The 13,570-nt window shown below is 48.1% G+C and overlaps 2 protein-coding genes across 6 annotated transcripts in view; one reads left to right on the top strand and one right to left on the bottom strand.

Moving 5' to 3' along the window:
• Positions 1-975, bottom strand: part of LOC135904994 (cathepsin B-like) — a 33,289-nt gene extending 32,314 nt beyond the window's left edge. Inside the window, exon 1 of the mRNA XM_065436020.1 lies at positions 681-975. Within this exon, the coding sequence (XP_065292092.1) occupies positions 681-833 (153 nt within the window). The 5' untranslated portion in view covers positions 834-975. The remainder of the gene's footprint in view (positions 1-680) is intronic.
• The window catches only part of LOC135904696 (acetylcholinesterase-1-like), a 132,465-nt gene that overhangs the window by 106,903 nt on the left and 11,992 nt on the right, over positions 1-13,570 (top strand). For all 5 annotated transcript variants that reach the window (XM_065435870.1, XM_065435658.1, XM_065435739.2 and 2 more), the window contains one exon: positions 7,706-9,283. In XM_065435870.1, the coding sequence (XP_065291942.1) occupies positions 7,755-9,283 (1,529 nt within the window). In that variant the 5' untranslated portion in view covers positions 7,706-7,754. The remainder of the gene's footprint in view (positions 1-7,705; positions 9,284-13,570) is intronic.

Raw genomic sequence — 13,570 nt, 5'->3', positions numbered from 1 at the left:
TTTTAATAGATTATCTTTAAGTGGTGTTGCACATTAATATGCAAGCGCGTACAATGCGTTACAGAGGTATACATTAGTCACGCTTTCTTTTCATTCGTTTTTCGCTTGTTTTGCTCCCTGGATTCCTTGAACTGTCATTGACAAGATATTTTCTGTAAATATTTTCTTTTTACAATGTTACGCGGTACCCCGCCCCCTCCGTACACTGCGTCAAGAACTTTTCCTGTCATTTAAGAAAAGATACGCATAGTGTAATAGCTCTTTATTCATGCAAATAATAATTTTATCCGCTGTCGGAAACTGCTCTTGAAACAGATTCCATTAATGGTCAACTGCCCTGCTGCGGGTGATTATCAAAATCTAGTAGTGATCGCCAACGTAGCCGTCTGCAGCACGCAAAGCCGATAGGTTATTTCTGATCAAAATGCTTCCTTGCATCGCTGCTAACAAGTGTCCTCACAGACCGATGGTGCAACTACTGAGGACTGCTGCTTCACAATAATTACGGGCCGAAGCGCAATCAGCGGCCGCCTTTACTGTAATAGCTTTCTTACAGGTGCGTCCCATCAGTTGTCGAAGCAGACGAGATTACCCTGAACACATATTAGAGGCTTTTCAGAACAATTGCGGCGTTAATGAGGTGCGCTCTATCTAGGCGCGCTGTTTTAAGTGGGTCTTACCTTCCAGGTGGTGTTGAGGTAGTTTATGTACTCGATCATCTTGTCGGAAAAGGCGTCTATCTCAGCGGAGATCAAGTGGCCGTTGCTCCAGACATCGCCAGACACCCCGAGGGCGACGGTCAAGAGAAGGTGAACTGTTACTGACTTGCTCATCTTTGCACCGTGGGCCTCACTGCACGAGGCGCTATCCTTCTGCAAGGGACAAGCCTATCGCCGAGTTAGCGATGGTGCGAGTCGGGCTGAGTGAGGTTGCTGTAAGGCTATGCCCGCCGCGCGAGACCATGCAGCGGCGTGACGGGAGAATCGGAGTCGGGGGAAAGGGAGGCTCTGTATGGAGCACGTGACATGTTTCGTCTACGTTGACGACTCCCATGACCTCCGAGTAGACATCGTCGTCACGTGAGTCTCTCCACAGATTGGAAGGGAGCGAGGCTATCGCGTATGGAACCGGAGACGAGACGATAGTCGAGAAAAGATACCCCGCCATGACATGTGTGCCTTGCCTACTTCTATGCTGCTTTTCGTTTGGGTTTAGGAGTAGTTTCTTGCCCTCTTGTGGCAGAAAAGTTTTGCCTTGATTGATTTTTTTTTTCTTGACCACGAAACCGTGGTGGAACCTTCAGACTTCAGTATATAGACGGGAAGTCCGAGATACACACCTTGCTTTCAATAGACGGCGACTACATGGGGTCAAAAATGAGCGTTGAATAAACGGTCAACAACATTTCTCGTTAGAGCCTTCAGCACTACCACCGAGCAACCCCAGCCCATTGATTGCCAGTTTGCTGGGCCTCTTAATTGGGAATAGGTTGAACCTCGCGTTAGCTACATACACGAGTGGCAGTGTTACATGGCAACCATAGGGAAATAGAAACTCAAAGGCGAACGTACCGAAATTAGAAGCTCTATATAAGCAACAGCAACGCAGGCTCCAACCCAGTATAACCAGTTCCTTCTCTCCTTTAGGAAATAAAAAGACAGAGCGCACTAAATCTATACCACTTATTTTAATTACAATAACATGCTAACCATCGTCCTAACCTCCGATTTCCTGCTGTTGCTCTCTGCCCTTACTGGCATCTGACTTCCTCTGTATTTTTTTTTCGGTGAACTACAAACCAGTAAGAACCGGCTACACGAAGAAAACACGTGTCTTGCCCTGTATGTGGACCCATTTTAACTGTGCCATCCATTCTAATATTTACATGTGTATCCATTTGCATCCATTCTATCTGCGTGATATGGTGATGAAATGGAAATAGAAAACAAGCATTTAGTACAAAATACGCTGCACATTCGCTGTAGAAATATACCAAACGATTGGGAGAAAGGATTTGCGTAAACTTAGGGACCCCATAAGCTATGTGAACAACGTGTCAGGCGTGCCGCTATGCCTATAGTATCGCCGGGAAAGGCCAGCACGTCGTCGCTATCGGCCTGTTCATGCCCACTACATTACGAAGGCCTCTTCCAGCGATCTGCCTAGTTACGTTTGTATTTCGCCATCCAATTAAACCTTTAATTCCTGGGAATTTCCCAGTATCCTCTGTCTACTTTAAGGATATGCCACCTTGTTAACAAGTGCAAATTTACTACAAAGCGGCTAAGTGGAAGCACAGTGAGAAAGAGAACTAGAAAGAGAGCAAAGGCAGGAAGGTTAACCAGTTGAAACTTTCCGGTTTTCTACCCTGCGCTGGAATTTAAGGCATTTGGATTTGATAGAGGGCAGAAATAAAAAGATAAAATAAGCACAAAGAGCATGACCATCGTAGGCGCTCACACAGCCCGATCGGTCGCAAGAAGCACAATAAGGCTTGCACGGCTTAACAGAACAGAACATGTACAGAGTGTTTCAGCGAAGAAGTGACAATTGACAAGAACTTTATTGAAGTGTCCTGGGGAACATAATTGGGGCAGCCGAAGGCTTCCTAATTAACTTGGTGGCTGCGCCCACGACGGGACCGGGAGATGATGACTCTCTGCGAGGTCGCGGGCCCTCTGGACGTCCTGTAGTTGGAGCGTGAATTCCGAGCTCCACAGCAAGGCGTCCCACTTGGACTTGTATTGAAGTTCGGAGCATGCTTTGTACGGCCACAGCCAGAGCATGTGGTCGAAGGAGCAGCATGCGTGACCGCATTTGGATCACGACTGCGGGAAGTTGGGGTCTATCCAACTAGGCGCTCTGGGGGTGAGATATGATCTCGTCTGTAAGAGCCTGTAAGTAACGACCTGACTCCTGTTCAGTTTCGAGCTGGGGGGAGGGAATTTCCTCCTGCTTTGTCTGTAATGCGACGTAATCTCGTGTTAAGTGGTAAGAGGATCTTTGAAGGCACAATCTTGTTGGAGATCCGGACCGTTAGCTCGGGCGCGGTTCGTGAATTTACGCGCCAGGCAGTTGGCCCGCTCGTTAGGGTTGTAACCAGTTTGGTTAGTTATATCGTTCACGTGGGCCGGGAACCACGCTATGCTATGACCTCCAGTTTCTTCGCCCGTAGTAATACGAAAGGATCTGTTAACGACGCCGTCTGCGTGTTTAGAAACTAGAGCGGACGGGAAAGCCCGGACCGCCGTGCGCGGGTCGGAGAAAATGGCCGTGGGGCCTTTTGCGGCTTGAAGAGCCAAGGCTATCGCGGTTTCCTCCGCCTCGTTCGCGTGTTTAGTGTAGATTGACGCGGCGCTGATAAGCGCCCCGCGCGCGTCAACGACGAACCCTTTCCAAAATCTGTAGAGGTTGCCTGCGGCAGACATCGCAATTCTAGTTGATGAGCGGGTCTGTATACTCGAAGCGGCGTACGCTACTTGCACAAAAGATTGAAATGTAAAATCGAGTAATTCGTTCCAACGCTAGAATTTCTAAATTGCAATGTGGGTCACAAGGTTAATAGTTACAAACTTAATTTGTGCAGTTTTTGTTAATTAATGGATTGGGCATTTCCAGTTTTGTGCAAGTAGTGCCTGCCACTTCGAGTACGCCACCATCTGCCACAGACAACCTTTAAAAAATTTTGAAAGTGTTCGCTGAAACACCCTATATAACGCCACAATGTGCATTATATTCCTCTGACGTTGTGGGCTTTTCGATTTATTCATAAGAATGTACTACAAACACGTCCAATTCCTGACTCTTGAGAATCTCTGCTGCTATCGACAGCGATTACATTCTCCTTTCACACCAATTCTCTTACTGTAACACATCATCAAACAACCGGGCGCCGCATACGGTGCCTGTAGGTTGTGAAAGAGGGCTTATTACATCACTCTATGTCCTCGAAAAAAGTATGCCAGGAAATTGGCGACGGCAAGGGTCATGAAGGACATCTTAGAAACGGGGAAAGTTTCCACCAAGGTGCTATGGGGAACCAGCGGTGATCAGCAGGCGCTGCGGCAGTTTGAGTGTGCAGCTGAAATACGATGACACCATCCGATAGGGAGGCCACGAAAACGGTGCGACATTTTGGACGATAACAGACGCGCACCTGCATCGACGTTCGCTTTAGCTCTGTATATGTGTCCAGCCAAACTCTGGCCACACCCAAGTGCGTTGTAGAGGCGCATGCGCTAATACGTTCTAGCATGCCGGTTCCCCAGTGAGGCCAGAACCTGGACACGTGTACCTCAAGGTGAGCGGTGAAGTTTGTGACGCGATATCGCAATACGTGCTCCTGAAAACCGTTTCCGCCGCTCGCTATAGGCTGTGTGTTACGGAGCTGCTGTTGGTACGCGAAGCTTCAGAACTGGCTGTCGCTATATCGCCTTCGAAAAGGCCAAGCATTGCCAAGAGCGTTTTTTGGTGCAATTTGACTACGGAAGCGGTATAAAACAATTAAGAAAAGAGAGAGAGAAAGGTAAATAAAGCGGGCAATCTGAAGCTGAAGACTCTTCGTTTATTATTATTTTTTAGATCGTCCTACAAGCGCACGAGCCTTGAGTTTATGCGAGTTGCACTTGCGCAGATCTCCTTGCAAGATGTGGCCTCGCGTGGTAAACAACCGGGGCGGCAAGCTGTCTACACATTCGCGCGGGGGTTGGAGACAAACACGCGTGCTTTCCGCCGTACAAGCAGCGTTACCCTGTAGTGTAGAAGGCGGCAAATACGTGCGACGTATTTGGAACCGCACGCATACTTTCGGCATGGACGGCGCATGCATGGCGTCGTCACATCCATAACTTTAACGCCGTGATATGTACTCATGTTGCATCACGCTCAAATGTATGTTGGTTGACTCAATTTCAAAATGCGTTTAATATGGCCAGTCTCACCCCACCCAACTCCCCCTCCTGAAATAAAAGGAAATGATACTCACATGGATATACCACCATGCTAGGCAAGTTTCATGCCGCTGAGTTAAAAAAAAAAGCGTAAAAAGTGACATGTACATGCACTACATGAAACAAGCGCGCTTAGTGGTATGCTTCTTTTTACCTTTTCACGCTGTTTTACTGTATAAAAAACCACTCGGTACTTATTTCGGCAATGACGTCGTTATCTCGCTGCCTGAGAGGAACGCCGCCGATTCGGCAAAGATAAAGTACGCAGGAAATGCGCTCCTTGCTGCTGCCGCTTGAGCGGGGCAACCACATGGAAAGCATTTCTGGTATCTCCTCGACGCGTTTGTTACACGTCGCGTGATGTCGACGCTGTCATATCGGCTGAAATATGCAGGTTGCGTCGTGGATGCCACTGTCAGCACCGAGTGAAAGCCTTACAGTATACAAGGCATAGTCGAGCTTAACAGGAAGCTAGGCTTGGATGGATAAAGAAACAGAAAGGCCACAATCTATCTATCTATCTATCTATCTATCTATCTATCTATCTATCTATCTATCTATCTATCTATCTATCTATCTATCTATCTATCTATCTATCTATCTATCTATCTATCTATCTATCTATCTATCTGTCTGTCTGTCTATCTGTCTGTCTGTCTGTCTGTCTATCTGTCTGTCTGTCTGTCTATCTGTCTGTCTGTCTATCTGTCTGTCTGTCTGTCTATCTGTCTGTCTGTCTGTCTGTCTGTCACGTACCTTATGTCGGCGTCGGCGTCGACATCGGGAAGCGTGGAATTGACGTGCTGACACTGTGCCTAATGTGTCGGAGATATGCACTGTGTGTTTGTCGTGTTTTGATCATTCGTAGTCAGAGTTGATTGCGCTCCGCCTCCCGTGCGTCGCACGCGCTCACATAATTGTGACCTCCGAGATTACTGCGCGCGCACCGCCGAATTCCGGAAGCTCTGACACAATAAAGCTGTTTCTCATACAAGAACTGAAATTTGGGCGAGTTTGTACGCCTGCATGATTGCCCTGATAGCGCAAGGAAGACGCTCACTTCCTCCCCCATATTTCTAAAATTTACTCTCCCTCTTAGTATCTCTCCTGCTATTCTTACACTATTCATTTCCAACCATCGTGCCTTAATTTATTTATATTGAATAAAGCTTTTACTCTTTTTCTACGTACTTTTTCTCTTCTAGAGCCGGCAGGCGTTGTACCCCTCCTGGTGGCAGTTGCCAGCTAGTTTTCTTCTCTGTGATTGTTTTGATATGTGCAAAGCAAATTTTAAAAAAAGAAGTTTAGAAAGACGACCACAGAAGAGGAAACTGTAGGTCAGATCTTGTCCTGTCGTTTTCTCTTCTGTCTTTTTTCTTTCTTAATGGTCTCTCTGCGCAGCGGCGTTGCAAAATATCTACGCGGCAGGTTAACCTGCCGCGCATAACTGGCATATAGGCTGTATTACTTCGCGACACTGCAACAAACCTTGCAATGAACAATCAGATCGCAGTGTTTTTCTCCGCTTTCTTAAACGTGCAACGGTGAAAGAGCCGCGGCTGGAGGGTAAACCATATACACGATCTGATTTGCTACGCGCCACTGATAAAGGGTGAGAAGATAAGTAAATAAACAGGCATAAAATTTCACATAACGCACTCATGCAAGCTTGCCCAGCCCAGCTAATGCTACTGTATTGACTCAGTGTCAAAAACTAAAATGCTAAACAAACTTCTTTTTAAAGAAAACAATTTTTTTTAGCAGAATAATCAGTAGGGCTTGTTGGTTGAAATGTTAGAAGGCTTAGGTTAGAAGGGAACCGATGGAGACAAAGGAGGGACACAAAGTACACAGACGCTGCCATGCTTTTTCGCAACCACGTAACTTAAACATGGCATTTTGAGGTTCATCAAATGATAAATATTGACAGACGCTGTGAATTTGAGAGTTATGCAGAACGACAACCGTGGCAGCGCAGGAAGGTTTAACGATGCATTTAGTATTTTAGCAGGCCTATACATCGCTGTTCAAGCTTTTGTTCCTGAGACTCATCGAATGCTTTGTGATTGCGGCAAGTGACTGTTGTGCATTGTTGGAGGTAGGCGGATAGCTTTGGCATGCCCTCGATATTCATGTTCTGTTGCCGAATCGTGTCCTTCCACCCCTACTATTTACTCTCCCCCCCCCCCCTATAAAAAATAGAAGAAGAAGAAACATAAACGTAATGCACAAAACCAAATATTAAAGCTTGCATTAAGAAACATCCCGCGAAAAAGAAGAACAATTTGATCAAACAATAACTAATCACGCCCCCATCAGATAAGTGCAGCTATAGTTTTACTGTTTTGTAGATAAAGAAATAGAGGAAAAACGAATTCGGTACTATTGCGGTCAAACAAATGCAGGTTAAAGCCTGGCAACCTTGACAAACGACCTATATTTTTGGCATTAAAATTGAATTAGTCGCTTTCGTGTTTTGCCCCGAGCCTCGCATCGCAGCAGAGCGTGCGGAGAGTACTCAATCTTAATTTTTCCTGGATGTCTCGCAGTGGTTTCTCCTTCACTCATTCGAGACGGCATTCAGCGCACCGCGTGAGAGTAGGACGCTGGCTGCAAGGAGGAGGTCCTTAGTGCCTATTCATCTGTCTTTTTCAAGGCCGCACCGTATACACTCTCCGCATCGTTTGCTCCCACGTCGCTCTCGCTGGAACCACGTCATTAATAACACTCGTTCCCCTCTGCCCTCTTCTCTCCAGTGAAATCCGATTTAAAGCCTGAACGACGCGTTTCGGCAAAACAGCCGCGATGTGCGGCAACAGACCTCCCAGCCTCCTGCCGCTCGCCGCGATCCTGTTGTGCGCGACGAACCAGAATGCAGCCCAGGACGCTACGACCAACTACGTCACGGTGAAAACGACAAACGGACATGTGCGCGGCAGACTCCTGGACGTGGACGGCGCGTCCGTGGCGCAGTTCCTCGGCATACGGTACGCGGAGCCTCCGGTCGGAGCGCTTCGCTTCCGGAAGTCCGTGCCAGCTCGAGCGTGGCAACCGGAGACTGTGGATGCCCTCGAATTTGGAAGCCCCTGTGCCCAGGCCAACGGTTCCTTGCCTCCGGTGTCGTGGCTCGTGCCCCGCGACAAAGTCAGCGAGTACTGTCTCTTCCTAAACGTCTGGTATCCACTGGGTGACGGCCAGGACACCCTCGGAGTCATCGCGTGGATTCACGGCGGCGGCTACCGCGCTGGCACGGCCTCCGATCCCGACTTCGACGGGAGGAAGCTGGCGGCGGCCGGCAACATCGTGGTGGTCACGATCAACTACAGGCTCGGCTCGTTCGGCTATCTCTACACCGGTCCGGGCACGTCGACCGGCAACTACGCGCTCTGGGACCACAACTTGGCCCTCCGCTGGATAAGGGACAACATCGCACGCTTCCGCGGAGACGCGGGACGAGTGACGGTGTGGGGAGAGAGCGCCGGTAGCATAGCCGTCGGCTCCCTGCTCCTGTCGCAGCAGAACGCCGGTCTCATCCACAGGGCCATCCTGGCCAGCGGAAGCAACTTCTGGCTTTTGCCGCCCATGAATCAAGTGGGTCACGAGTTCGCCGACCGGATTGCCGGGCACGTGGGTTGCCTGGACTCCAAGAAGCCCTCTTCCAAGACACACCCGGCCCAAGTAATCCGGTGCCTGCGCTCGGTGCCGGTCGATGCCATAATCGACGCCGAGCAGACGCAGTTTCCCGACGACCTCGTCACCTTCCGTCCCGCCTTCGGTGACGAGTATCTGCCGCTGCCGGACCTGGTGAGCCTGTCGAAGAGCATGTTCATTCCTCTGGACAGCCTGCTCGCGGGGGGAGTCACGGAGGAAGGCAGCCTCTTCCTGTACTTCAAGGACCACGTCCTCTTCGGCCCCACGATGCCCGAGCTGACCAGGAAGCAGGCTTTCGACTTTGCCCTTAAGCACTACTTGGGAGTCCTGCCCGAGCCCGTCCAGACGATGATCAGGGAGTTCTATCAGAAGAACGTTACCAGCGACGAAGACTGGCGAGGCGTGTTCCGATCTCTAATGGACATGGTGGGCGACTATCTCATCTTGTGCCCGACCAAGTTCCACGCGGAGCTGTTCGCAAAGACCAATCGCCCTGCCTACTTCTACATGCTGGACCACCGGTCCAAGAAAGGCCGCTTCCCACCATACATGGGCTCTATGCACTTCGAGGACGTGCAGTACTTCTTCGGCCTGCCGTTCGTATTCCCCAGCCGGTACACGGACGAGGACCGAGCTTTCAGCCTGCTCTGCATGCGAGTCACCGGCGCGTACGTCAACACTGGGTAAGTATCTCGGTGATATGGAGAATAGCGTTTACGTTCGGGACGAGAACGGAATGTGTAGCTCAGCGGATATGGCCAAATGACAATAATTCCGTGCGATCGGACGGATCATCAAAACAGTGATTTCGTATTCATGACATGGACGTACGCTCCGTGAGACACGCACCGGACCTCTGCAAGGCGAGGGTAGTGCTTGCGAGATGTGCGGATAGCTATATAGACGAGGTCCTGTGCAGTCATTCGTATGCACTAAACGTTCAGCAGGTGCGATAACTTTGACGTCTTTGTCTGAAGCCGATGTAATCGGATGCCACTAAAGTTTCACCGCTCAACTGTTTTCTTTTCCCATTTTTCTTATTTTTACAGAAAGACGATTGTAATATTTCGTGAAGAGTGCACGTGCTTCTTGTAACTAAACGTAACGTTCGGCTTAACTAGAATTCTCATCTTCATACCTCTTATAAGTGGTAACAAAATTGAGATGCGCACACTGGCTGGCAACGGTTAATCAGTGAGACGAAGTCCTGGTGATGAAACTTACACCGTTTTAATCTACAGATTCATTTAGTTGGATTGCATTCTTTTGTTATCATTCAGCGTTCACGACTGGCCGATACCGGTGATAACGTAGGGGGACAATTGACGAAGCGCGAGCAAAAAAAGTAGCATTAAAATAGAATTGTTAAGTTGCACTGGCTCTAGTTAAACCGTACTACATACAATAAAAGCTGAGAAAGCTTGACCTAAGTAGCTAGACTATAAGCTTCTGTGCGGTATCGCGGCATGCATCACCGCGACCAGGCGAATTATACTTTCTGTTATACTTTCAACACAAGTGCCAAATGATTGCAGACATCCAGGCGTTGTTCGTTGAATTGATTCCCAATGTTGTTATTGCGCGTACATCGCTCCTTCTTTTCTAGTCTTGGGTGCCTTGCGCAAAGTTTTTGAATATGTGAAATCGATGAGAGTGGCAATATGGGCTCGTTGGTCGGTCATCATTGAAAGGTATCTGTATATCGCATGAAAACAGACACAAAAAGAAAGGAAGACGAAGACAAGCGCTAACTAGTTAGCGCTTGTCTTCATTTTCGTTTCTTTCTTTGTTTTCTTGCGCTATACAGATACATTTCTTGCAGATGTGCCTGTTATGAGCCTAACGTAGACACGTGAGAAAAAGTATATGGACCACAGGGTCACCGAAAAAACAGAATTACTTCGTAATGAACCCGCATAACCGGAAACTGCCGAGTGTACTAGAAAATTTGTAATGCCAAGTTTGAACCGCAGTCTTTAATTTCTAGTTGCGTTCACAGACAGTGGAGAGAGAGAGAGAGTGAACTTTAATAAGCACCAGCAATTTTGCCGGCTGGGCCTAGGCCTCCCACGATGGGACGTCGAGGTCTTGCCTCTTCGCCGCTTCGTAGGCCTGCTGGGTCGCCCAGAGTTGGTCGTCGAGGTGGGAGCTGCGCAGGGCGGCGTGCCATCTCGACGAGAGGGTCACGGGATTAAGGTCTTGGTATTGGTGTTTGCACTCCCATAGCATGTGGGGGAGTGTTGCCGATTCAGTTTTACAGACCTTGCACGTCTGGCTCGGGTAGATGTCGGGGTATATAGTGTGATAGCGTGTGAGGGAGGGGTATGTATTCGTCTGTAACAGGCGAAGGGTGGTTGCCTGTTCCCTGTTTAACTTGCAGTGAGGGGTGGGGAAGGTTCTTCTTGCGAGGTAAAATGACTGTACAAGGTCGTTGTATCTTGTAAGGCGGTCGCGTCCTGCGGGTGCACCTGCACCGTCTCCGGCACGGTTGACTAGTCCTCGTGCTATGGAGTGTGTAACCTCGTTGAGGTTGGTGAGGTGCGGGTGGACAACGCCGGCGTGTGCTGGGATCCAGACGAGGGTGATGGAGAAATTTATTTTTATCGCGCAATCCCTGGTCCGTATACTTTTGCCCACGGGTGTGCATTTAATGTTGCGTTCAGTTTTCTTCACTTCATTACGGGCGTCATAATATCTTTATTTATTGTTATTTTGCGATTTTCTTTCTCACAAAGGTGGATGAACACGTTTAGTTGAAGACACACGGTAATTGCACAACCTCTCGTAGCTTGGAGAGTTTCTCCAGACGTTGAAGTCTTAATTGCATAGGTGATCATTTACGTCGCTTCTAACGATGCTTTTCATTGTAACAAGTACATATTGAAAATAATAACCATTGAAAACTTCAGTGTCAGCGTACTTGTGAAAGAAAAAAGTATCGTTACTTGTGTTTTCTTGAAATCACTGACGTTTAACACAAGTAATGTTTATTTTACGAGCGATGAAGAAGTAGATAAATAATTAAAACAACTCTCGTCCGCGTTCTAAGCTTCTGATGCAAACTGTTACCTAAGAAACTGCGTCAGGACGCTTAGCTGTGCCTGAAAAATAAATATCAAACAAACAAACCACCTCAGCAATCTTTTCAATAAAAAACACCTTATCTGAACTTATTTGTACTAATTCAACACTGATTACGCCACCACAGCGTGGTAGAGCTTTGCGAACATTTATTGAGATCCAACCCCCTCATCACTTGTACAGTGCGCTCTAAGTAAATGTGGCTCTGTCTGTCTGTCTGTCTGTCTGTCTGTCTGTCTGTCTGTCTGTCTGTCTGTCTGTCTGTCTGTCTGTCTGTCTGTCTGTCTGTCTGTCTGTCTGTCTGTCTGTCTGTCTGTCTGTCTGTCTGTCTGTCTGAGCATGCACATCTATCTATCTATCTATCTATCTATCTATCTATCTATCTATCTATCTATCTATCTATCTATCTATCTATCTATCTATCTATCTATCTATCTATCTATCTATCTATCTATCTATCTATCTATCTAATCTGGCTGGCTGTCTGGTCGGCTGGCTGGCTGGCTAAAGTGATAAAGGAAGTGCCGCAAATTGCGATGGCGTCCCCCACACATTTTGCTCGTTGACGTGACTGACTGTCCCTCTCGAACTTGAAACGGTGTTAGCTTTCTAGCTCTGCAGCTGGCTCGTCCAGGTGGCTGAAATAGCGAAGTGCAGGGAATTTAGCGAAGCACGAGGAGAAAAATGTGCAAGGTGCCCATGTATTGCTCATGTATTGCACACAGCCACTGCAGCCTACTTCCATAATTGCAAAGTGTACTGCTCCTGCGACGTGTTTTCAAAGTATTGACACGACGCGAGCATTACGGTTTCGGGAGGTTTATTGACGATCCTTGCAGCAATATTACGTTCAATGGTCGGCGAAATGCGGAGGACTGATGCGGCGGTAGAGGGCAGGATTTCGCACATCTGCTGCAGTGCTAGCTAGGACGCTTGTGGTCTCCTACGAGTATGCTTCATCATATTTTATACTGACGTACCGCTTCCGAAGCGTTACGGCGTGGCTTTGCACTTACTCATTTTGAGACACTAGACTACTGCCATGAAGCAGCAACCTTTCCTACCACAAGTAGGTTTGTGTTCTCAAAGTCCTAAAACACGCATTTCAATGAGCACGTAAACGAGCAATGCATAATGAAGCCATCAGTAAAATTTGATTGTCAAGCCACTAGAAGTGCAATTGTCTATGTTTTGTATCAGTAGTGCCTTCTTTTTCCTATTCTGAAGTTCCATAAGGCACGTAACGCTACAATGCCAACCTAACACAGCGTTTACGATGCCGTCGCTTTCTCGTCAGGGCTTCGACACCACACCGCGACACAAACATCGCCCCAACAGCTGTCCCAGCGCGCTATCGCCACTTGGAGCCACAGAACAAAGGCAGAAAGCTTTGCGTCGCACCGTCCCACTAGAGGTTATAGCAATTGCACTTGGAGCGAAACCAAAACTGCCAAAAATTATTTGTAGACTGGTTCGCCAGTCAGCAGCAGAATGCCAATCGGTAACCTGTACTTCGCAGAATTTCCATGATGGTTGAGCGATCGCAGCGCCAGATTTCCCTCTAGTTATACTAATATGAAACTCCATGAGGTAGGAAACTCTATGCTTTGAGGGGCCCCAAACGTTTTGAGGCCCCAAGAAAACAACGTCGAAGCCACCGCGCAAGCGCGAGACGCAAACTTCGTTTGGGTTTTGCGTTGGGCACGCTATTTCACTGATTTAGCGAGAACCCCAAAAGTTGCCCCAAAAGATTTGCGTAAACAAACATGGCGGCACCCATCGAAGCGACGGCTCTAACCTAGCACGAAACTGGGTTCGATTCGTGGTAACGCGTGAAGTTCGCAAGCTAGGAGAAGTGACTGCGGTTATCGATTTCTCTCAACTAGGGT

This window comes from Dermacentor albipictus, chromosome 1 (assembly GCF_038994185.2).
Source record: "Dermacentor albipictus isolate Rhodes 1998 colony chromosome 1, USDA_Dalb.pri_finalv2, whole genome shotgun sequence".
Classification (NCBI taxonomy): domain Eukaryota; kingdom Metazoa; phylum Arthropoda; class Arachnida; order Ixodida; family Ixodidae; genus Dermacentor; species Dermacentor albipictus.
Note: the sequence above shows the minus strand (reverse complement) of the source record. Positions and strands in the feature narration are given on the sequence as shown.